Source organism: Ictalurus punctatus, chromosome 9 (assembly GCF_001660625.3).
Source record: "Ictalurus punctatus breed USDA103 chromosome 9, Coco_2.0, whole genome shotgun sequence".
Taxonomy (NCBI): Eukaryota; Metazoa; Chordata; class Actinopteri; order Siluriformes; family Ictaluridae; genus Ictalurus; species Ictalurus punctatus.
The window spans coordinates 2,925,055-2,946,964 of record NC_030424.2 but is presented as its reverse complement, the minus strand read 5'-3'; the positions used below and the strand labels follow the sequence as shown (position 1 = coordinate 2,946,964).

Genomic DNA, 21,910 nt, shown 5'->3' with positions numbered 1-21,910 from the left:
AGAATTTTTTCTTCAGTACAGTGAAATAAGTCAGAATTCTCCTCCTCATGGGATTATCTCAAGTCTCACATACCTTCCTCAACTTTAAGTGACCCCACTTCTCCATGTTGGATCCCTGAAACCTTCCCGGTGTGGAACCAATAAGGTAGATCCTACAAGGAAGAGTCGATGAGTACAGACGGCCGCGCTGAGGGTTTCACGTCCAGGCTGAAGAACAGCGTTCGGCCTCACCTGGTTTCTGACAGGTCGTGTTCTTTGATGCGCTCGATCCACTCGGCCAGCTCCGGGGCTCGGTACGCGTTCAGATACTCCAGAAGGTCTCGTTTGAAGTGTGTAGGAGACTCGCCGGCCGTCTCGGGGCTTCCTTCTGGTAACCGTGGGTACAGAGGGCTCATCCACAGTCTGGGGGAGATGCAGAGAGGAGGTTTATCATCAGGGAAATATCTGCAGTTATCGTGCTAGGTGACTTCCTTGAAAGAAAGAGAGAAGGAAGGGAAAGAAATAAGGAACGATGGAAAGAAAGTCTGAAGAAGGTGGAATGAAAAAGTAAGAATGAAAGAAACAGAGGGTATGTGTTACCACGGAAGTATCTGCAGTTATTATGCCAAGCTGCGTCCTTAAGATAAACAAACAAATAAGGAAGGAATGAACGAAAGGGACAGAAGGAAAATAAGATGGAAGGAAGTAAAGACAGAAGGAAGGATAGAAAGAAAGATGGAGGAAAAGCGTGATAGAAAGAGAAAGGAAGAAAGATGGAAGGAAGAAAAAGACAGAAGGAAGCTACAAACGAAAGAACAGAGGAGGGAAAGAGGAAAGAAAAATGAAGGAAAGAAAGAAGGAATGAAAGAAAGAAAGAGTAAACGCATGATAGAAAGTTAGAAGAAAGAAAGACAGGGCGGAAACTGAGAAAGAAGGAAGGAAAGAAAGACAGACAAAAAGAAAGATGGAAGGGAGGAAGGAAGAAAAGAAAGAGAAGAAAGGAGGAAGGAATGGAGGAGGGAAAGAGGAAAGAGAAGGGACGAAAGAAAGAGTAAAAGCGTGATAGAAAGATAGAAAAAAGAAAGAGAAAGAAAGACAGAAGGGCGGAAACCACGAGAAGGAACGAAGGAAAGACAGACGAAAAGAAAGATGGAAGGAAGGGAGGAAGGAAGAAAAGAAAGACAGAAGGAAGGACAGATGAAAGGAGGGAAAGGGGAAATAAAAAAAAGAAGGAAGGAAGGAAAGACAGACGTTTCCCTAACTGAGTGATGTTGCCCACTCAGCTGAAGCGGTTGCTTTGTTCGTTCCCTCTAAAGGAAAGCTGAGAATCGCTGTACATTTAAAAAAAAAAAAAACAAAACTCCAGTGCACTTTAATGTTACCAATCACACTGAATGTCTGTAAATTATCATTAAAATGATGAGAAACTTGTAAACATAACAAATGGCACCTTTTAATATAGCGAGAGCAGAATTAAACAGTGCACTAAAGCAGCACACGGTGCGTAACGCGCTTCTCCCCTGTGATGAAGGAGGATGTGTCCTGATTAAAAAAATCACAGGAAGACAGTTAGTCAAGTTATGACACGAGACGAAGTGAGACGCCTCATCTCACACACGGCGAGTGGCTAACAGGAAGTGTACAGACTATTCACTGGATAAAGAGTTTATTTATTTAAACACTCAAGTGAAATGCTGGGCAGCTTTACTAACTATTTATTAAAATAAAATCACTCGAGCTTCATAAGAGAACACAATAAAATGCTCCTAAATTGGCTAAACATGGAAATGACGAGTTGTTTATGACAGCTAATGAGTAAATAATTTGTGATTACTGTTTAAGCCATTGTCATGCAGCACTAAAAGCGAAGTAAGGGTGGGTTAGTTTCTTGCTCGTTTATCGTATGTCAGGATGAAGTACAGAAAACTGCCTTTTATTACTGTGGAGATTGGTTTTTTCATCTCGTTCTGAGATAAAGGCTGGAAACCGAGATGAAAACCGGTGAATTAATGATGATGCAAGAGCAGGAAAGTGAGATTAAGATTAACCTCAACTGCAACCACTGCTGAGCGAAAGTCGGAGGAAAGAACGGAGGAAAGAAAGAAAAAGGAAAGAAAGGCTGGATCTGCTTGAGAAAAGTCACCTGAAACATCAGAGGAAATGATGACAGACAACACAGTTTGAGCTGTAAGAAGAAAAACAGCGTTACATCAGAGCCGGTGTGCTGAGCTGATGGCGGTGATATTGAGCGGTTACGGTAGTGAGTGGTGGTAGTATTGAGCGGTTATGGTAGTGAGTGGTGGTGGTATTGAGCGGTTACGGTACTGAGTGGTGGTAGTATTGAACGGTTACGGTGGTGACGGTGCTGAGTGGTGGTGGTATTGAACGGTTACGGTGGTGACGGTGCTGAGTGGTGGTAGTATTGAACAGTTACGGTGGTGACGGTGCTGAGTGGTGGTGGTATTGAGCTTTTACGGTACTGAGTGGTGGTAGTATTGAACGGTTACGGTGGTGACAGTACTGAGTGGTGGTGGTATTGAACGGTTACGGTGGTGACGGTGCTGAGTGGTGGTGGTATTGAACGGTTACGGTGGTGACGGTACTGAGTGGTGGTGGTATTGAACGGTTACGGTGGTGACGGTGCTGAGTGGTGGTAGTATTGAACAGTTACGGTGGTGACGGTGCTGAGTGGTGGTAGTATTGAACAGTTACGGTGGTGACGGTGCTGAGTGGTGGTGGTATTGAGCTTTTACGGTACTGAGTGGTGGTAGTATTGAACGGTTACGGTGGTGACGGTACTGAGTGGTGGTAGTATTGAACAGTTACGGTGGTGACGGTGCTGAGTGGTGGTAGTATTGAACGGTTACGGTGGTGACAGTACTGAGTGGTGGTGGTATTGAACGGTTATGGTACGGAGTGGTGGTGGTATTGAACGGTTACGGTACTGAGTGGCGGTGGTATTGAACGGTTACGGTACTGAGTGGTGGTGGTATTGAGCGGTTACGGTACTGAGTGGTGGTAGTATTGAACGGTTACGGTGGTGACGGTACTGAGTGGTGGTGGTATTGAACGGTTACGGTACGGAGTGGCGGTGGTATTGAACGGTTACGGTGGTGACGGTACTGAGTGGTGGTAGTATTGAACGGTTACGGTGGTGACGGTACTGAGTGGTGGTGGTATTGAACGGTTACGGTGGTGACGGTACTGAGTGGTGGTAGTATTGAACGGTTACGGTGGTGACGGTACTGAGTGGTGGTGGTATTGAACGGTTACGGTACTGAGTGGCAGTGGTATTGAACGGTTACGGTTGTGACGGTGCTGAGTGGTGGTGGTATTGAACGGTTACTGTGGTGACGGTACTGAGTGGTGGTGGTATTGAACGGATATGGTACTGAGTGGCGGTGGTATTGAACGGTTACGGTGGTGACGGTACTGAACAATGAGAAATAAAGCCGCCATATTTTAGAGAAATTACATTACAACAACGAAAAAATGCCGACTGGTTTCATCACTAATCACCATTAATGAAAAAAAAAATCAGAAAAGCGTTTTTCCCCACCGAGGACCTGAAAGACGAGTCGACGGCTACATGAATAACAATGAGCGAGGGAACAAGGCAGGAATAATGAAAGGACGCGCGGGATTAGACGCAGTCTGACGAGGGAACAGCAGGACGTTAATGAGGGCCCTTGTACCTCTTTGTGTACGATGTCTGACAAATGAAGGAAATATGGCACTCGAGAGAGAGAGAGATAGATGTCAGGACATGGAGAGGATGAGGAGGAGGAGAAGATTCGCAACACGTTCATAATCAGCACCACGAATCCAGATTCGTTTAGCTAGCGATGTACCTCAACTAAATCTCTTTATGAACGGGCTTCAGTCAACAATAATAAATATTTATTTTATTTATTATTCCAGTACCACACCTGGCCCTGATTACTGTCATCACATTTTGGCTTCTTTAAACAATTATTCAAAATATCGGCTGTGATATTGACGAGCTTGAATAAAATTAGCACGTCTTGTGTATTTATTCTGGAAAGGCTTGTATTTATATCCGTAACGTTTTGCGTTGTTTATCGCAAATGTCATTTTCCTACACGATCTCCATTTTGTAACGCAGTTAAGTGTTCCAGCGCTTAAGAAGTGTCCGGATTTATGATATTATGCTCATAAAGAAAAAAATTTTAAATGTTTATTTAAAAAGCAACAAAACCGTCATTTAATTTCTAAATAATATAGTGTAAATAAATCATCTTTATTTCAATATTTAACAAACGTAATCAGGTTTTTACTCTGCTATTAGGCTGCTAAACCTTTCACCTATTATTATAATAATTATTATTATGTAGAAAAAAAAATCTTGTTTTCTGATTATTTAAAATGCAACAATTCATTTAAAAATTCATTTAAATTCTAAACAATTAAATACTATATATTTTAGCCACTATCAGGCTTTTGTACCTTTAACTTATACCTTTATAATACAATTATAATAATTATTAGCATTGGTATTACTTATTATTGTTGTTGGTCTGGCGTAAGGAATAAAACTCTCGAGGGCCAATATAAACAGCCTACCTTCTCTAGGAGATGGTCATGAGAGCTTTTACTGCTAAATGTTTAGACTGAGACACCCACACACACACATGCTGCATCTATACGATTAAGGGAATCCCTGCGATTCATCCAGACACACAGCTGTAATCAGTAATCAGTCTGTTCTGAAGCTACAGTCATCTTTTCATGCGCTCTTGCTTTACAAGGCAAGTCGTGCAACATGTGATTTTCTTAGACCCATCAGAAACAAACAGTCAAATAAATAAATAAAAACCACACACAAACAACTAATTATAAACACGAGCGTGTGAGAATGCACACCAGTGCGGATAAGTGGCAGTTTGCGGACAGTGTGTGTCCGGAGTGAGACTGGTTAATGCAGATACACACAAAAAGCTCAGTTCTACTCTATTAAAACCTATTTGGAATAAATCAGCTTCATTTCAATTTCCACAAAGCATCTGCTCGCCGTGTTGTCATGGCAACTGACCAGGAAAAATAAATAACGACCGAACGTTAAAACTGTCAGACAGGCTTTATATAATGTGGCTTTACATAATCAGATTACAAAAGAACTTCCGAAGAGATCGAGGGCTAAAAAAAACCCTCCAAACAAAACAGATGCTACATTTCTAAATTTGTATAAGTGTGTGTGTGTGTATGTGTGTGTGTGTGTGTTACCCTTGTGTCTTCTGGTACCAGTCAGCCTGGATGAGGTTTGACGTCAGGACGATGACTCTAAAGCCTTCCTCGTACCACAAGAGCATCATCTTCCTGGAAACGGAGCACACCTTTCACACTTCCGCATGCACTTTTTTTTAAAGCATCAAATACCACAGGATACATCGTCATTAAACGATTTTCATTAAAGCGGCAGTTTGTCATTTTTCGCATACGGTTAACAAACCCGATAACGAGCCGTTTCTTCCCCCAAAAAACCGACAGACCTTTTCGGTTCTGAAACCAGCTTCCTGTCCCACAATGGTACGTTCGTAGCGTCCCATTTCCGTATTTGGGGTTTAAAAAAATAAATTGCTCAGAAGCGCCCCCTATGAGCTACTGGGTAAAGCAAACATACACTGTGAACCCCTTACTAGGACCAAACAGAGCAGAGAGCAACAAGAATACGCTTTCTTGTTTATTTATTTACATATATATTTATTAATTTATGTATGTGTGTGTGTGTGTGTGTGTGTGTGTATATATATATATATATATATATATATATATATATATATATATATATATATATATATGTGTGTATATATATATATATATATATATATAATATATATATATATGCACATATTTATCATGTCCTATATGTTTATCCTATTTGTTTGCCAACTATTTAATTAATTTACCGTTTAAACATTTTGAAGCAAGACGCTACTCAGAACATTATTAATAAAGATAGAGCCACATCTGTAATTTAATTTGTTGTCCGGCAGCATTACGTTTCCGACTTCAGAGGGGAATAAAGCCTGCTCGCATCTCCCACGCTTCCTCCCACTCACTTGCTCCTGAATAAAACACATTGACCCTTTAACACACGGTGAACTGGGAACGAGCTTCGTTACAATTTGGGGTTCAACGTGCGGTTTAAACTCGCCGCCGTTCAGTCGGACTGCGGTGTGGGGAACACTCGATCAACCCTCTATTCAGAGGTTAAACAAATTCTTCTTACTCTTGCTGTTGAATTCTGGATTGTGATTGGTCAGAAGGTGTTGATTCGTTTTCTAGGACGGAAGCGCGGCTGCAAATCCCAGTTTTACATTAACACGCTATTGTCGTTTCTATAGCAACAGCTCGTTCAAAAACATGCATAATCGTTAATAAAAGTCAGTAAAGTTAATGAAAGGTGCGTAAAGTGATCATGGATAGACACGCACAGTGACATCTTCACGCTAGCGGTGAGGATTCGGCTCTTTTCGGTGAATCGGATCGTTTGACTCGGATCAGATTTTATAAAAAGAAGAGTCGAGTCGTTTGTAAATGACACACGAATCACTATGACACGCAGGAAAGCGGTTAGCGCACGTACTTCAGGTTTTCGAGTTAGGCATATTTTAACTGTACACGTGACTTAATTCATCCATCTGTTGTGTTTATCCTTTACACCGATAAGCGCTTGTTCTGTTCTGCTTTGGGCTCTCATGCGTTTCTGTCTAAATTTAGAAACAAACCATAGCAACAAAGTGGCTGCGCACACAATCTGCATTCGAATTCGCTGAACAACAGAAAACAGAACCGTCACGTTAGCAGGAAAGTTTTAATATCATTTGTTACGCTGCCTTGCAAAATAATCTGATGTTTTTGTAGATGAGGAAATACGAGATAACATAACAGAATACGAGTGAATACTTTTGTATGACTTCGTTTGACACAAATGTAATAATAATGCGATATTTTCGGCTCGTGGACACTGTGCTTCACAAAGGAAGAAATAATTATCCTTCAGATAAAACAAAGCGCATTTATTAATCATTTTATTTGTAAATCAGTCCGTACAAGATTTCGCGGAGTTTGTTTGTGATCGTTGCGGCCAAAAATGCTTGATTTTGCTTGAATTTGATATATATATATTTTTTTTTTTTGCGGAAAACTACAATCGCCATCGCACAAAATAGTTTTGCGCGTTCTTTCGCAGTGATGTTTGTTGGTAAATGAGACCTATTAGTTGTACTCATGTTCAATGCACGTGAATCAAAGAGGGCTTTGGCTGAATGCCAATGTCTCGGCTCAAATCTGCGGTGATTTTGAAAAATTGCACGCTCCTGCGAATATTTTGGAGTTTCCTTGATTCCGGGTTCATTTCTGCGGTCACAAAATCCTGGACGGAGGGACTGGTAAATAGAAAGTTAATGGTGAAATAAAATCAGACTAGGCGACGAACGAAAGGAACGAAGGTTTGCTGCTGAACCTGATTCTAACGTGAAGATATGTCGATATTTATGTGAACGTATTCGCGGAGAGATACTTACGTGTGATGAGTCCCGAAGGCGATATCCAGCTTGGCCTGTTTAAAAACAAACAGTTTAATTAGACCGAACTCAGCTCGCAACACACGTGTTATTCGACCCAGACTTGTCCCAGCTATGTTCGATTTCCGAACCGGCTGCAAAAGTCCTGCATTTAAAGCTCTGAATGGTTTGAGCACTTTGTTCAGCTACTGTTAATCTCAAATGATGTTTTCTCCCAAAATTCAGACATCAGGAAGGCTCTATTTTCCAAATTCAGTTCCAGTCTTTGCTTGTTTGTTACCGGATCCGATTTCTGATGTGTTTTCTCTGATCCACCTTTTTTTTTTTACTGGTATCGGTGCCATCACTAACAAGCGCTATAAAAATGATGTATTATGATTAACCAGAGAAAAACCTTTATTAGAAAAAAAAAGATTAAAACACACCATTCCAAACCTGTTCTAAAGCTGTACACATCCCCCTAGTGGAGAGAAAACTCATTACACCTTTCACAGTTCTACAGTCCATCATGGATTTAGAACAAATCCAAACAGCGCCGGGTTAAAAGAGTTTAAAAGCCGAACCTGACAGAAGCGAATATGGCTGTAGGGCTGAGCCTGCTGGATGAGGCGAGCTTTCGACTCTCGCTTCTCTCCGTGCACGATAGTTACAGGATTATTCCTAAAAACAAAACCAAAAAGAGCAAACGTACAGAAATATATCTGTGAAATATCACAATCTGGATAAAGCCTTTAGCGACTAATGTTAAAGACACTGCGATGAGATCACACACCTTTAACCTCAATAAAATGTCTTCTTTCTAGATGTGAGCGTTGGATAAACGTTACTGGATAAAATGCTGATCGTGACGATCATTTAGCTCTGGGGCTCGGTAAAACGATGATACGATATCCACACTGTGATGTATTCTTCACGTCGATACACTATTCTGAGGATCGGAGGAGCTGATTGGTTTATTTTCTTCCTCATTAAATTCTTATTTCTTGTGACTGTTCAATAAAATAAAAAACTTTTTCTTTAAATAGATAAATAAATAAAAATCATATGGCTCGGCACCTTAGTTGGCACGGGATATAACGCATTCGAGCGAGTTCAAAACTAATTTAAATAAATAAATAATTCATCACTGCTAACTTTAGCTAAGCTCAATTTAACATTCAGTGATAAATGATTTATAATCAACTAATATGAGGTTCGATTATTTTAAAAACAGCTTGTAATCTTTACTATATTTTTAAAAAATTTGTAAGTACATTACAAAACAATATGTCTTCTTCTTATTATAAGTTAATCTCATACCTAAATATTAGAGCTGCGACTAACGATTATTTTCATAATCGATTAGTTGGCCGATTATTTATTTATTTTGATTAATCGGTTGGGGGCGGGGCAAACTTTCAGTACCATTTTTTTTGTTTATTTAAAATAAAATCCACAAACTGAGTGTTACAAATATAAACTTCAGACTAAAACTTTACACAACTGTTTGTCTAAAACGGAAAAGAACCCAATACACACACGCCAGAATATATATTATTAATTTAGGACTGTAATTTAATTGGGTGTTTTTTATGCATCCATAAAAATAATGCATAAATACTATAAAATAAATTTTATATATATATATATATATATATATATATATATATATATATATATATATATATATTCTGTCTACATTCCAGAAATAACATGGCCATTAGGAACAACTAACACACAGACATTACACAGTATTTCAACACAGATTTGAAATGAAAGGGTAAATGACAGAAAATAAGTGTTAATAAAGGACTTTTATATTTATCCGTGTGAATTATAACTGAGGCAGAAAACAGTCCAGGCGCAGAGATTTATATAATATACAATACATGGCTTTAATCTGTTTTTAAACCCTCCCCAGTGAACATCATGTAATATACATTATCTTTATCCTTACCTAAACTCAGGAGGATATTGTTGCACCATCCATGGAATATCAAAGCAGTAGTTAAACTGTGAAGACAGAAAGAAAGAAAAAAAGAAAGCTGAAAGTGCTGAAGTGATCAAATGACGCACGCCAGCTGTAGTGTTTTAAATGAAATCGAATGATTTTGTGTTGTACAGTCATCGTGCTTATCATACCGCGTCATCGTTACGTCTCGAGTCGGTGTGAGCGACGTGAACAAAAGAAAAGTACCTGAACGGATTCCTTTAGCGTGCCAAACATGGGGGAAAGTATTTCTATTCAAGGAAAGAAGAGGGAAAAGTGAATGAATGTACCCAGGCGCAGCTGTAATACACATACAGTATACAACAAAAGTGGTTTCGAATATTAATGTGTATTCATTACCTTTAATGTGCAAAGCTCCCGTGTTGTACTTCTTTTCTATCCCCGTGACTTTGTTTAAATAAAAGCGGTATGTGTCGTTCATGGTGTTTAAGCTGGCCTCGAAGAAATCACTGGGTTCCTCTTTATAATAATGATCACCGTGTGGGCTCGGGGGCCGACTCCGCTCGGGCTTCTTCCTCGGAGGACTCGAGGTCGGCGCTTTGGGTTTCGGTTTGTCTTCGGGGGCTGACGAGGGAGCTCCGTCATCGTCACTACTGCTGGAGAGGTTCCAGCCTCCCTCATCTGTTTCTCTCTTCCGTTTCAGCGCCGGAGAAGGGCCGCTGTCGTTTTTCACCGGGTTATTCTGATAGACGTGTACGGCTTGTCGAGCTTCGGAGCCCGTGGGAAGGACGGGTGGTTTTTCTGTCTCAAGATTCACGTCACTGTCTTTTCTGGGCTCAGATTTGGGCTTGAACAGTGTATTAACCGGGCTGGCTTTGGGTTCTGGATCAGCCTTGATGTTCTTTAAGGGTTTCTTTATGTCTTTCGGTGGTGTCGGAGGTACGACGTTATTATTATCCTCATCATCGTCACTGTCAGACAGCGTCCACTTGCCGTGTTGGCTCTCCATTCTGTTCGACAGTGGAAGCAAGAAGTAGTTTATATATTATATTATACAGTCAACGTAGAATGTAAAATTACAGAATCACATGAACAAGTTCTGTAACCTTTTAAAAGACCTCATTACACAATTAGTTGGAGGCCAGTTAGTACTATTATTAGGTAATCCTGTGATGAAGAAAATCCGAAGCTGTTCTAATGCATATGTCTACAAATGTGATGATGTTAATATTATACTACAGAATATCAGATACTAACTTAATTACAGGAGCAGCTCCATTGGATGAAGACTTAAAAATAGTCTGGCAACAAAAATATTCATTCGTTTGTTCATTCTTTTTATACTACCGTTTGTAATACTCTTTACCTTCTCAATACACTATGTACTGAGTCGAACATACATCTTAACCTGAACCGACTCTAAACGATTCAGATGTTGATACGGTTAACTGGATTATTATTTATTACGGTTGTACTGTGTATGTGTGTGTGTGTGTGTGTTAACACGAGGGCAAGATCACAAGATCTATTTGTCTTGTGTTTGTTTCCAAATTAAAAAAAGAAAAGAAAAAAAAAGAACCGGCTCTTCAGAAATGCGAGTCGACTCCCTAATGGTCACCTAAAAGAACCGAATCAAAGAGTCACTCATTCGAGAACAACACCAATTATAAAACACGGTCTCGCTTGTCTCACTGCAAGTGTTTATATAAGTTTTTACACCTTATTTAGTGCACTATATCTCCAATAAGAAGCCATTAAGGGTTCGGATATGATTAGTTTACTAATAATATATAACTGCTTTGAGCTACTATGTACTGCATTTACTGTTAGCTAGCTGGCTAACACTGATAAAGCTAAATAACGCGTTTAGCTAGCCTTACAATATAAATTCTGTACTGAATGATGTATCACTTTCTAAACTTTAAAATACATAAAATGTTCAGTAACTTAGTTAAACGACAACTGTGACTTACTCTGGCAGGATTGTTCAGATGAATCGTTTAACAAGAAAATAATATTAATGAAAAGAAAATAATAATGCCACTGAGGTGATAATGCAAATGCACAATATATAGCACTATATAACACTTTATCGATTAGAAATCTGAAATGAATCACTTTGCATCATTCATTTGTAAGTCCAGTGCACATTGTCGAAAACATCTGGGAATGCACTGTAGAGACAGAGTAAAAATATCAAAATAAAAACCCCCAATCGTATTTATAGACCTCGTTTCATATATTTAAAATGTCCGTTGCAGCTCTAAAAAAAAAAAAAAGAGTCAACAAATAAATAGTAAACTAGACAAATAATGATGAAATAACAACAGTGATAGAAATAAGAAAATAATAATAATCATACAGAATATACAAATATTGTAATGTTATCGTATCGTGCCAATAAATTAAAAAATTTCATACTTAAAAAATATGTGATAGATAAAGCTTGATGAATGTTTTCCAGATATGACTTTTAAATACAAATTGAAGCAGATTTGATATTTAATAAATAAAACAAATATGATTTACACAAACCTACTTCCAATATGACTTTTATTACCTCGTGTGTGTCGTAACTTCCTTGTAGCTAACTTCACGTAAGCTGACTTTTCTCGGTACCAAAAAAAAAACAACGTCACACTTTTACTGGACGAATCACAATCGGCTCCTGATTGGCTACATAGTGCACTACGCAGTGCGTATCATCCATTGTTTCATACGCTAAGTAGTGCACTAATGTAGTGAGCGGGCCGCCATTTTAGATTCGGTGTCAGTTGGCGTTCCGCTATCGTTTAAAATGTCCGTTACCATGGAGATCTTTTAAAAAATATCTGTCTTTCTTATTTAATATCATGCAGCAGTAATATAAAACATTTTAAAGGGTATTTAGATGATACTTTCTGAATCGGTCTCACGAGAAAAATACATAAATGTATTTTTTTTTGTTTTCCGTGAGCGATTTGGTACGTCATTACGTAATAACGTCATACGACACTGGACGAATCACATTCGAGGTTTGATTGGATACATAGTGCACTACAACCCGATGATTGTACGCCCTAGGTAGTGCGCTAATGTAGTTTTGAAGCTTCGGTTTGAGATTCAGGCGCTAGCGGTGCCCGTTGGAGGCTCTCGTTACTATGGAAACTTTTAAAAACCTAACGTTAACCTGTTTTTCCTCCCCCCGAAACAGACAGCTATAGCAAGTCTGCTTATAGCTTTAGAAGTTCGAAATAGAAATGTCTGTTCGTAGCGGCGCTGCGTTTTGCAGGAATGAGGATAGAAAAATGGCAGCAGTTGACAGGAAGAGGTTTGTTTCGGTAAGATGTTTACAAACAGGCGAAGCGTGTAGTAGCAGCTTAGCTTCTGGATAATTATTAATAAGTATAAGAAGTACATTGCAAACTTACCTGGTTATTGCAAGCCGTTTGTATTTTTTGTATTGCCGACGACTCTATGTCAGTTTAAAAATTAAAAATGAATGTTATTATATAAAGAAAGTGAAAAGTTTCTCCGCCCGAACAGGGACTTGAACCCTGGACCCTCAGATTAAAAGTCTGATGCTCTACCGACTGAGCTATCCGGGCTCTAAACCCGTTATAACCGCAATCTGTATAGATTCCTCACTATAATAAGGTGTTTTTTTTCTTCTTCTTCCTGTTATTTATTATTTATTGTCTCTGTGTTCAGGTTTTTGATCAGTGTGATGTGGAAAAGAAAGGCTATTTGTCCAGAGAGGACGTTAAGGTCGCTGTTGTCATGCTGTTCGGTTATAAACCTTCGAAGGTAAATCCTGCTATAGCCGCTAGAGGGCGACATTGTGCAGATTATAATCTGACACACAGCACGTGTTGGGTTGTATCATTTTATTTATTTATTTATTTATTTATTTATTTATTTTAATAAAACCATTGTGAGTTAATCTTTCAAGGATTTGAGGCCTAGAATGGATATTTTTTATGTGCCTTTTTTATATTTTAAATAGATTTCTCTCTCTCTCTTTCTTTTTATTTAAAAATTGCAGTCAGAAACAAGTATGCTGATGGAAGCTGGTGCTGTGCCAACCTGCCCAGGTATGATGTACAGGTCACGTGAGATTACAGGTGAACGTGGGTGTGTGTGAGTGTGCGTGCTTTTGGAGCTACAGGAACGAAACATATTGAACGTTATTATATTGCTATACCGGTTTTGACAAACATCCGTGTTTCAGTGGCTTCAGGCGATGGATGTTACTGTTTTCATCATAACTCACCGAGATGACTCATCTCCAGCCGAGCCCGAGCGTGATACGTGAAATTTCCTCCTGATTTCGGCAGAGAAAACGGCGCTTTATACCTACCACTAAAGGGAAACGAAAGCTTGATTTGATTTCGTGTAATCCTTTTTTACACGTTGCCACGAATGAAAGGACCCCTCACAAAAAAAATCAAAATAAATAAATTTCGTGAAACATACCATTTGACAGGCAGCGACGCCGAAGAAAAGAAGGTTGGCAAAGCCGGTTTTTAAGGCGAGACATTAAACGGTTGAAGACCTAGATTAGTAAGCAATTTGTCTCTTGTTTTACGCCACGAGCAAATTGCTTTTGTATACTGCCCCACAGGAAAGCGCAAGATAAATTAGTTAAAGTGGCTCGCTCGCCGTGATGAAATACTCCAGCGTTAAATCTTCCTCAGAGCAAGCAGCGTATTAAATTGCCCCTCTTCTGAATTTCATGTGATTACTAAATTAGCGATGGCAGTAAGGCAGGAAGGAGTGGGTTTCTGGTCGTAATGGGGAAGGATTGGCGAGACCGAGCAGCAGGTTCCCTCCGGCAGACTTTCTTAGAGAATAGAGACCGCTTGAATAGAGGCGTCTGAGCCATTCCACAACGCCGTCTCTCACTAGCCCACTCACTCCTTTCCTTTATCTCACTTTCCTTTTCTCTATTCGGGTAATAAACGGTACACGAGAGGCACTGAAGTTTTAATAAAGCTGTCTCGTTGTTGTTGCTGGGGTTTTAAACGCCTCAGCGTCAACACTGGTTTAAGAAACGGTCCACTTTTTTACACTAAGGCAGGACAATCAGGTAATCAGTCTGATAAATTAGGAATAAAACACTCTGCGTCGTGTAGTTCCGGGAAACGAATCGACAGCAGGGTGGGGGTGATGGAGTAGAGCTAGAAAGATCTCTACAAAGTCGATCGTTTTCATTCCAGAGTGTTTTCTTCCTCTTACACCTTGACACCGTCGACCGGTTTCTGTTCACTCGCCGAGAAACGTCCACGAAACCACTCCGTTCCCGTCGTCTCTTACGTCATAGCAGATCATCTGTCCTGACTTGCGGGGAAGGTTACAGCGCCGACACACGGATCCGTAAATAAAATTTTACTACGCAGCCCCCCCCAGGATTTTGCGGTCGCAGAAATGAAGGCGATATCGAGGAAGCGCCGCAGTCTTCGGAGGAGATCGTGATTTTTCTAAATAATTTTTGAAAAATCACCTCTCCGATTCACGTGCGTCGAACATGAGTACAGTTAAAAGGTCTCATTTACTAACAAACATCACCGCGAAAGACCGCGCAAAACAATTCCGTACGATTCAAGTCGTTTTCTGAAGAAAAAAAAAAAAACCCACAAAATATTCCGCATGCATCGCAAAATTCTGAAAAAAATTCCGCAGGGAAATCTAATATTTTTAGGCCGCGACAATCACAAAAAAGCTCTGCGGAATCCTGTACGGACCGATTAAAGGTGCATTAGGTAAGATTAGTCTGTTTTTTTTTTAAATTAGCTCTTTAAAGTTTAGGTAAGGCCGACATTTGAACGTTTCCCCGTCTGTGTTCACGAAGCTCCGCCCCCAGGATCTTAAGTGGCCCGTAAAGTAGCGCGTCTATAAACTGACGGGTAGGAGGAGCATCCGAACGCAAACAATGCGTCACCGAAAAATACGATTAAACCCAGTGTATAATAACAAATCTAATTCATTATTAATCATATTCAATAAACAAATTCCATTACAAACCATCAGCTGTTAACCATTAAAACCATTACCAAATGATTTCCAATACGTATCAAGAGGTACTAAGGACGTAGGTCCTTAACGGTAACCACTAGACATAACCTACCAGCAATAGAAAGCAACAAATTACCAGTAGAGACCCAAATGGACCTGTACAGTTTCCGTTAAAACCAATACAATTCAGATTGTAACCATTAAAACCATTACAAATTCTATGAGGGTTTCTGTTGGTTTATTTTTCAGCAGGGTGTGTTCGGCTGTGCTCTTTTCACTTCGATAGACAGAGTAAAGGGGTGCCAATACATTGCGCAGAGCAACATTCAGTAAACCTACACCTACTGTACAAAGTGACCTATATTGTCGGTGGACCCGAAAGAACAGCCGGTCGCCTGACATCATCAGACCGTAAACCCAGTAGTGAAAACGTTCCCGCTTCAAGACGCTCGGCCTCCGAATATTTCCCCTCTAAATTAATTAATTTGATCTTACAGACGGAGTCGTTTAGCGTGGCTTTTGTTTAAACAGCCGCCCCGCCGCTCAGGGACTCAACGAACGGCCGGCTTTACCGAAAACACAGCGGCTGATTAGATCACCAGCTCTACGTATGTCTCTCTGAAAGATCCGGAAGGAGGAAAAAAAAAAGCCTCCTCTCATTTATATTCAAGACTCATCAACAGCGTCAGCGACATCCATAAAATGTTGTTTACGTCCAAGCATCAAACGACGGCGTGCACCTCGTCAAACCTGCACCGCGAAGGCGCAGGGACGAGGATGGATGCCGAATGCGAATGATCAGAGACGTCCACCGCACTGCGTTACACACCTGTTCGCATATTTATGCATATTTTATACTGAAAGATATTTAAAAAAAAAAAAAAAAGTGGATCAGACAAACCATTATTAGTGCTTGCTTTTGTATTTATGTATATGTAACGTAATAATAATGGCGTCTCGTTCACAGGGTGATTTATTCCCGTTATAGCGCAGCAGATATGCTCAAATATTTATTATAGAACGAATTGTACTTTTTATGCATTTCTATCCATCCGTGAAAAAAAAGTTCGTTACAGCTTTACTGTTACAAAGCGCTGACACTGGAGACTCCTTCCGGAAATCCGGGATCCAACAGCACTGTGGTGTAAAACATTCCAGACAACGTTGTCCTATTTCAGCATTCCGGAACGATTCCGTTGTCCATCGTTGGTGGGCGGAGCCTAAGGGATGTCAGAAAGACATCAGATCGTGGTGAGGAAGCGTTTATGGTCATCCGATACACGGTGAAGTTTAGCTCATGTTTACAGACGACAGAAAGTCCTGCTACGTCCTAAACCACGCGAGTACGTCCCGTGTGACGTCTGTGAAGAAGTGGGCGTGGTTCGAGGCAGAGATTTACAGAAAAGGCACCGGGTGAGATTGTAGGTTGTCGTGCAGAGCCGGAAAAAAAAAACAACCCGCGGAGAGTTTCGTGTAAGTTTGAACCCTTCCTTTATCGAAAGGTCAGAGCGGGGTTTACCCGAAGGAAAGCCGACATCCTGCACTTTAACCTCACGGCCACGGTTTCATTTCGAATCCGACGTGCCGGACTACAGAGAGAAGAGCACCGCGAACGCGCCCGCGTGCAATTTTAACAGACCTCGTCGCACGTCATTTATCATGTTTCCTACGTATGCGAAGTGACAGGCTGGCTGTTGAGTCACGCTGCAGAGGAGAATAGAGGGATAGCGCTGAGGAGGGTAGAGAAGAGGAGAGGAGAGGAGATATGGTCATGGGGAGAAAAGGCGAGGAGCTGAGACCACCCAGCTGACACCTCGCTGTGACGGATGGGCTCTGCATCCGAGGGAATGGCAATCAGCCGTCCGTCGGCTTTCTCCTCAACACAGAAAGAGAGATGGATTTTATTTATGTTTTTTAAAGAAGTCCACACAGATTTCTCTCTTTCATGTTTTGAAGAAACACTAGTATAAACATACGGCGAGCTTTTGCCGAATAGATACACCGCTGTTTGATTTTAATTTTTTTTAATTGCTCATTATTTCCTCAAATATTCATGCATTAGAAATCTTCACGATGAGGGTAGTGATATCCACTTCCCTCTGTGATGTCCTTTAAACCTCCCGGGGCTACGGCTGCCCTAATTCTCTCAGCGTCGGAAGCAGCACAGGCCGGGAAAGGATGGGTTTTTATCAGTCATTAGATAATCCTTACACATCTCTCGCAGATGCGTGCTATTTTTCTTTCCCCACCGAACGTTCAGTTTTTATCATTCAGCTTCCAGGTAGAAAGTGTTTTTGTCATGTTAATGAATATGTCGTTTTCTTAAATGTTTTTTTTTTTTTTTAATATCACGAACGATGATGCATCGGGATGACGCGTCTCGTCTAGACTCGTATCTGTTAATTAATCACCCTCCGTCCCAAAACGTCTCCAATCTCATACTGTCAAAGCAGCCCACCCCCGAAGAGCTCCGCGAAGCCTCGCGTACGCTCGGTGTTCCCCCCCCCCGAAAAACGCCGTCGAGAACCCCGCGGTCTAGCTTTTTCATCTCAATAGCAGCACTCGGAGAAAAAATGACTACCCTGCAGGCAAGAGGGAGACGTATTACTCCTTTAAACACAGTGCCTTCAGATTCAGACTGCCATGTAAAGGAAGTACAGGCACTTGTGAGGAGAGCTCTGTAATAAACCTGGCTTCTGTCTCTCCGTCTCTCTCTGTCTCTCTCAAAGGGGTCCCTTTGGAGCAGTTTGTGTCTCTCATGGGGAGGAAGTTATCAGCAGGGGATCCGTACGAGAAGACGAGACAGATCTTCAGCGCGTTTGATCTACACTGTATGTTCCTGCTCTGTGTGTGTCTCACTCTCTCTCTCTCTCTTTCTCTCCTTCTGTCATACTCCCATTTTTTCAATATTAGCAGTAGCGTAGGTGCGAATAGCGCGAACGTTTCCCCGTATCGAGAAAGCGAAAACCCGTCGAGAAACAATCTCCCTTATTAGCGGTCTAATTAAAAGTTTAAGGGACGAACACGGTATTATTCGAATACTTTCGTTTCTAAAGTCTTTTATTCCTCTCATCTCGCAGCAATCTGCTTTAAATCTTTTAGCTAATTTTAACCAGTTGGAACGACTCTGGAACGACTTTCGTCTCTTCTCTCTCTGCCTTTATACTCACCTACACCTTAACTTTGAACTGTCCTGCGCTAGTTATAGCTTGGCCGTTCACCCCACACCCTCCTCAGGATTAAAGGTCGGTCCGGTCCGGAAATCTCCGTCGCGCTCGACGGCGTTCTCGTCAAATTCCGGCACTGGGCTTCGGGGGACTCCGACCAGGTTGCCTGACTGTACCTTTTAAATCGATTTCAAAGAACAGTGACCGTCAGCAAGTACTGAAGCTCGTTTGAGATGGGTGTTGATTTGCAATGAGAGTGCCAGCGAACCGTCAAATTCATCCGAAGGGCCAAATTACTTCGCGAGAGTTCGTTCATCCTTTCTTTGAATTATTAGGGACGTGAAAATGAGCTCATTTAAGAACGGCCATTAAGGAGTCTGCGTCGAACTCCGTAGATTAGACTTTCTGTAACTTTTCGTCAGCAAGCAGCAGCCACTGTGAACTAATTTTAGCTCTGCAGCAAGAGAGTTTACTGAACAACAGCAACATTTGTACATTTGCAGAAAGAAAAACGTTCAAAACTCCTGTCACGATGGTGGCGCCGTCAAGTGTACAACCTTTTTTAGTTTCACTAATTAGTGGAGCGTAATTTTAGCAGAAGATCATGACGGTGCTTAATAGGGCCACTGTTGTACCTGCTGACTCATTTACATTGTTTTTGAAGGAGATGTGTATTTTACATTTGCAGAAGGAGTCTCCAGTGTCAGCGCTTTTGTAACAGTCAGTAGTAAAGCCGTAACTTTAAGTTTCTTACCGTGGTAGCGTGGAAATACCGAGAGGTTCGTGAAGGAACAGCTGTTTACAGATGCTGTAGCGTAAGTGAGAACAGGAACCAACTTAACGTCACATAACGACGCGCTATTCTTTAACGAGTGTTTAATCAAATCAAATATTCCAGGACTTCAGGGTGGTAACAGAAACTCACAGAGCGGTGTATTCCTCGTAAATACCACTGTGATCATTTCTTTTCTAATCAGAAACTGTCGCTGCACATAAATGCATTAAAACGAGATCAGGATTAGAGCAACGACTGCCAGAAAAGCCGTTTAGTTCAAAGTTTATATCGCTGCAACGCGTCTCAATAATTCCATCAGCTCCAGGATAGATTGCCTTTGTTCCTCTGCCAACTTAGCTTAAAACCTCTGTCTGGATTTTCCGTGCGTGAAGGATCTGACAGCACGCCAACGCCGACGAGCCCTCCGCTGTCTTCAGCTCGCCTGCCGCGGCTGCGTGAGGTGTTTGAAGCCTTCGTCAGCGCTGTCACCCCGTCCTTGTCTTCAATGGGAACAAATTGAGGGGAAAAGCACGCTTAAGTGTGCTGCCTCTATCCTGAGCCGATGTGGCAGCGCGCCCGGTGATGGAGTGTGCTTGCCCGCCAGAAGACCTGTCATTTTCTCACACAGGCCCCACCTCTCCATCAAAGCCGACCGCACACACACCTTATTGACTTCAGCTCTCCATCCTACCTGTAACAACACGGGCTCAACAGTGTGTGGGGTTTTATGTCAAACCGTGCTTTTTATATAGCAAACTTACCTGTCTACTCTTTATTCTAATATTACATTACTTAAAGAAGTACTTTTTAGAACAAGTGCCCTCCCCTCGCTTTGTTCTCTGTATAGGGATTAGCTTTGAAAATTGCCATTAAAAGACCTTAACAATCCATTAAAACCCAGCACAAATCCACGATATGTAATTATACGATTAATTTAATATGCGCTCGGTGGTTAATTTGAAGTAACATTAGTTACGGCATATTTACTGCACCGGTTAATATGAATAAATGCTAAGAAAGGGCCTCGTTTATGAATTTGGTAAGTAATGCCGCGTGTAAATGTTTGCACAAGACAAACCGGAAATCTTCCGCAGGATTTGCGAAAGTTTCTTCGTCCCGTGCGAGTGCTGGGAACCCGTAAAGTGCAAAACCTGATCGTGACACGGCTCATTTGCATGTAGTGACGCCCAGAAAACTCCATAAAAGGTCATGTGCACTGCCAGCTGGGAGCATGAAATGAGCACTCGGGGTGAAGGCTGAAAGACAGAAAGATATTTTGACTCACTTCTATACCATTAAAAAGATGTAATATTATATAATAATAATAATAATAATAAGCATTTTCATTATTATTAAATAATAATTTCGATTTGTGTTACTCCAGAGTTTTGATGATTTTATTATTGTTCTAAAATGTGTGTGTGGGGAGGGGGGGGGGGTTTAAAAAATGAGTGTGTCTAAACTTTTGACCTGTAGTGTGTATTTTCCTCCTACACTCAGTCAATTCGACCTGCGAGGTTTGCTGATCTCGGTAAAGCGCCGTGGTACGGTCAGTCGGGCGAATTGATATGCGCCGTGCCGTGTTCGCTGATATCCCTGTGATCCCCGGCTCAGAGCTGCGCCGTGCGCCCTCATCAGTTCATGCAGACACGCTAAACATATTCCACTTTCGGCCCTGACTTTGGACGGGCAGCGCTCTAAAGCTCCTCGGGGGAGCTCTTTCCGGCGAATCAAAGCCCACGGTGGCAGAATGACTAGCTCGGAGACACCGGATCCTCAGCGCTCTCAGGAAGCAGCTCCTCGGGACTCTGAGACTCGAGCAGAAAACTGGGAAGCAGATTTTATCCTCGAAACCGGCTGATCGTTCATCAGATGTACATCTCTTCATTTGTTCATCCTTTTGATCCGGAGAGAGTTCTGAGTGATGCAGAATTCAGAGGAGGCTCCGAGGGTTAAAGGATTCGATGGTGGAGATGTGTCCTGATTGGTCGGATGTCGGTGGTCCACATCATTTGCTGTTTCGTTTCCAGAATCTTCATGCGAAGTTTCTCTAAGCCGATGTTTTATCGAAACTGCCACAATGTGACTAGAACCTCACTAAATATTGCACTTAATGCACTTTAAAGACAGTCCTGGGGTTTGTACAAAAAACAACCTTCCTAGGAAGCCCCACAGCAGATGTGATTTTGATGAGTCTCGTTTGTGTTCTTCCTGCAGGTCGTGGATTCCTGAAGTTGGAGGACTTCAGAAGTGTGTTTGCGCGTGTGGCTCCTCGCCTGCCTGAGCGCACCGTGCTGGAGGCTTTTCGGTAAGAAAAGGCCCAGTTCCTTTGGGGATGCATCATTCAGTGTTTAATGTGTTTGCTTCAGTGCTTCCTTTGTCCCTCGTCTCATGTACAGACCGCTCTGTCATTGAAAGCGAATGCGCTTAAACAACATCCGATGGAAACCAAGCCTCATCCCCGATCTCTGTGCTTCTGGAGCGCTTGCTTTTCCCAAGCCAATCATACGGGTATATG

The 21,910-nt window shown here is 41.4% G+C and overlaps 2 protein-coding genes and 1 non-coding gene across 9 annotated transcripts in view; 1 reads left to right on the top strand and 2 right to left on the bottom strand.

Annotated features, from left to right (window-relative positions):
* The window catches only part of tdp1 (tyrosyl-DNA phosphodiesterase 1), a 29,503-nt gene extending 16,477 nt beyond the window's left edge, over window positions 1-13,026 (bottom strand). Inside the window, exons 1-9 of one of the 3 annotated variants that reach the window (XM_047157479.2) lie at window positions 12,867-13,026; window positions 9,856-10,466; window positions 9,703-9,746; window positions 9,463-9,518; window positions 8,090-8,186; window positions 7,527-7,561; window positions 5,224-5,316; window positions 232-402; window positions 74-152 (exon numbers count right to left, since the gene is read on the bottom strand). In XM_047157479.2, coding sequence (XP_047013435.1) covers window positions 74-152; window positions 232-402; window positions 5,224-5,316; window positions 7,527-7,561; window positions 8,090-8,186; window positions 9,463-9,518; window positions 9,703-9,746; window positions 9,856-10,465 — 1,185 coding nt within the window. In that variant the 5' untranslated portion in view covers window position 10,466; window positions 12,867-13,026. Of the gene's footprint in view, window positions 1-73; window positions 153-231; window positions 403-5,223; window positions 5,317-7,526; window positions 7,562-8,089; window positions 8,187-9,462; window positions 9,519-9,702; window positions 9,747-9,855; window positions 10,467-11,429; window positions 11,661-12,866 lie in introns of those variants that run through there. The other 2 variants (XM_047157478.2, XM_017476176.3) reach the window with 2 other exon arrangements.
* efcab11 (EF-hand calcium binding domain 11) overlaps window positions 11,987-21,910 on the top strand; it is a 49,528-nt gene continuing 39,604 nt past the window's right edge. For 2 of the 5 annotated variants that reach the window (XM_053682962.1, XM_053682961.1), the window contains exons 1-5: window positions 11,987-12,776; window positions 13,147-13,242; window positions 13,481-13,529; window positions 18,180-18,281; window positions 21,610-21,700. In XM_053682962.1, the coding sequence (XP_053538937.1) occupies window positions 12,696-12,776; window positions 13,147-13,242; window positions 13,481-13,529; window positions 18,180-18,281; window positions 21,610-21,700 (419 nt within the window). In that variant the 5' untranslated portion in view covers window positions 11,987-12,695. Of the gene's footprint in view, window positions 12,777-13,146; window positions 13,243-13,480; window positions 13,530-18,179; window positions 18,282-21,609; window positions 21,701-21,791; window positions 21,904-21,910 lie in introns of all 5 variants that reach the window. The other 3 variants (XM_053682964.1, XM_053682963.1, XR_008397062.1) reach the window with 2 other exon arrangements.
* Window positions 12,971-13,043, bottom strand: trnak-uuu (transfer RNA lysine (anticodon UUU)). Its single transcript has one exon. It is a non-coding gene; the product is annotated as a tRNA-Lys (tRNA).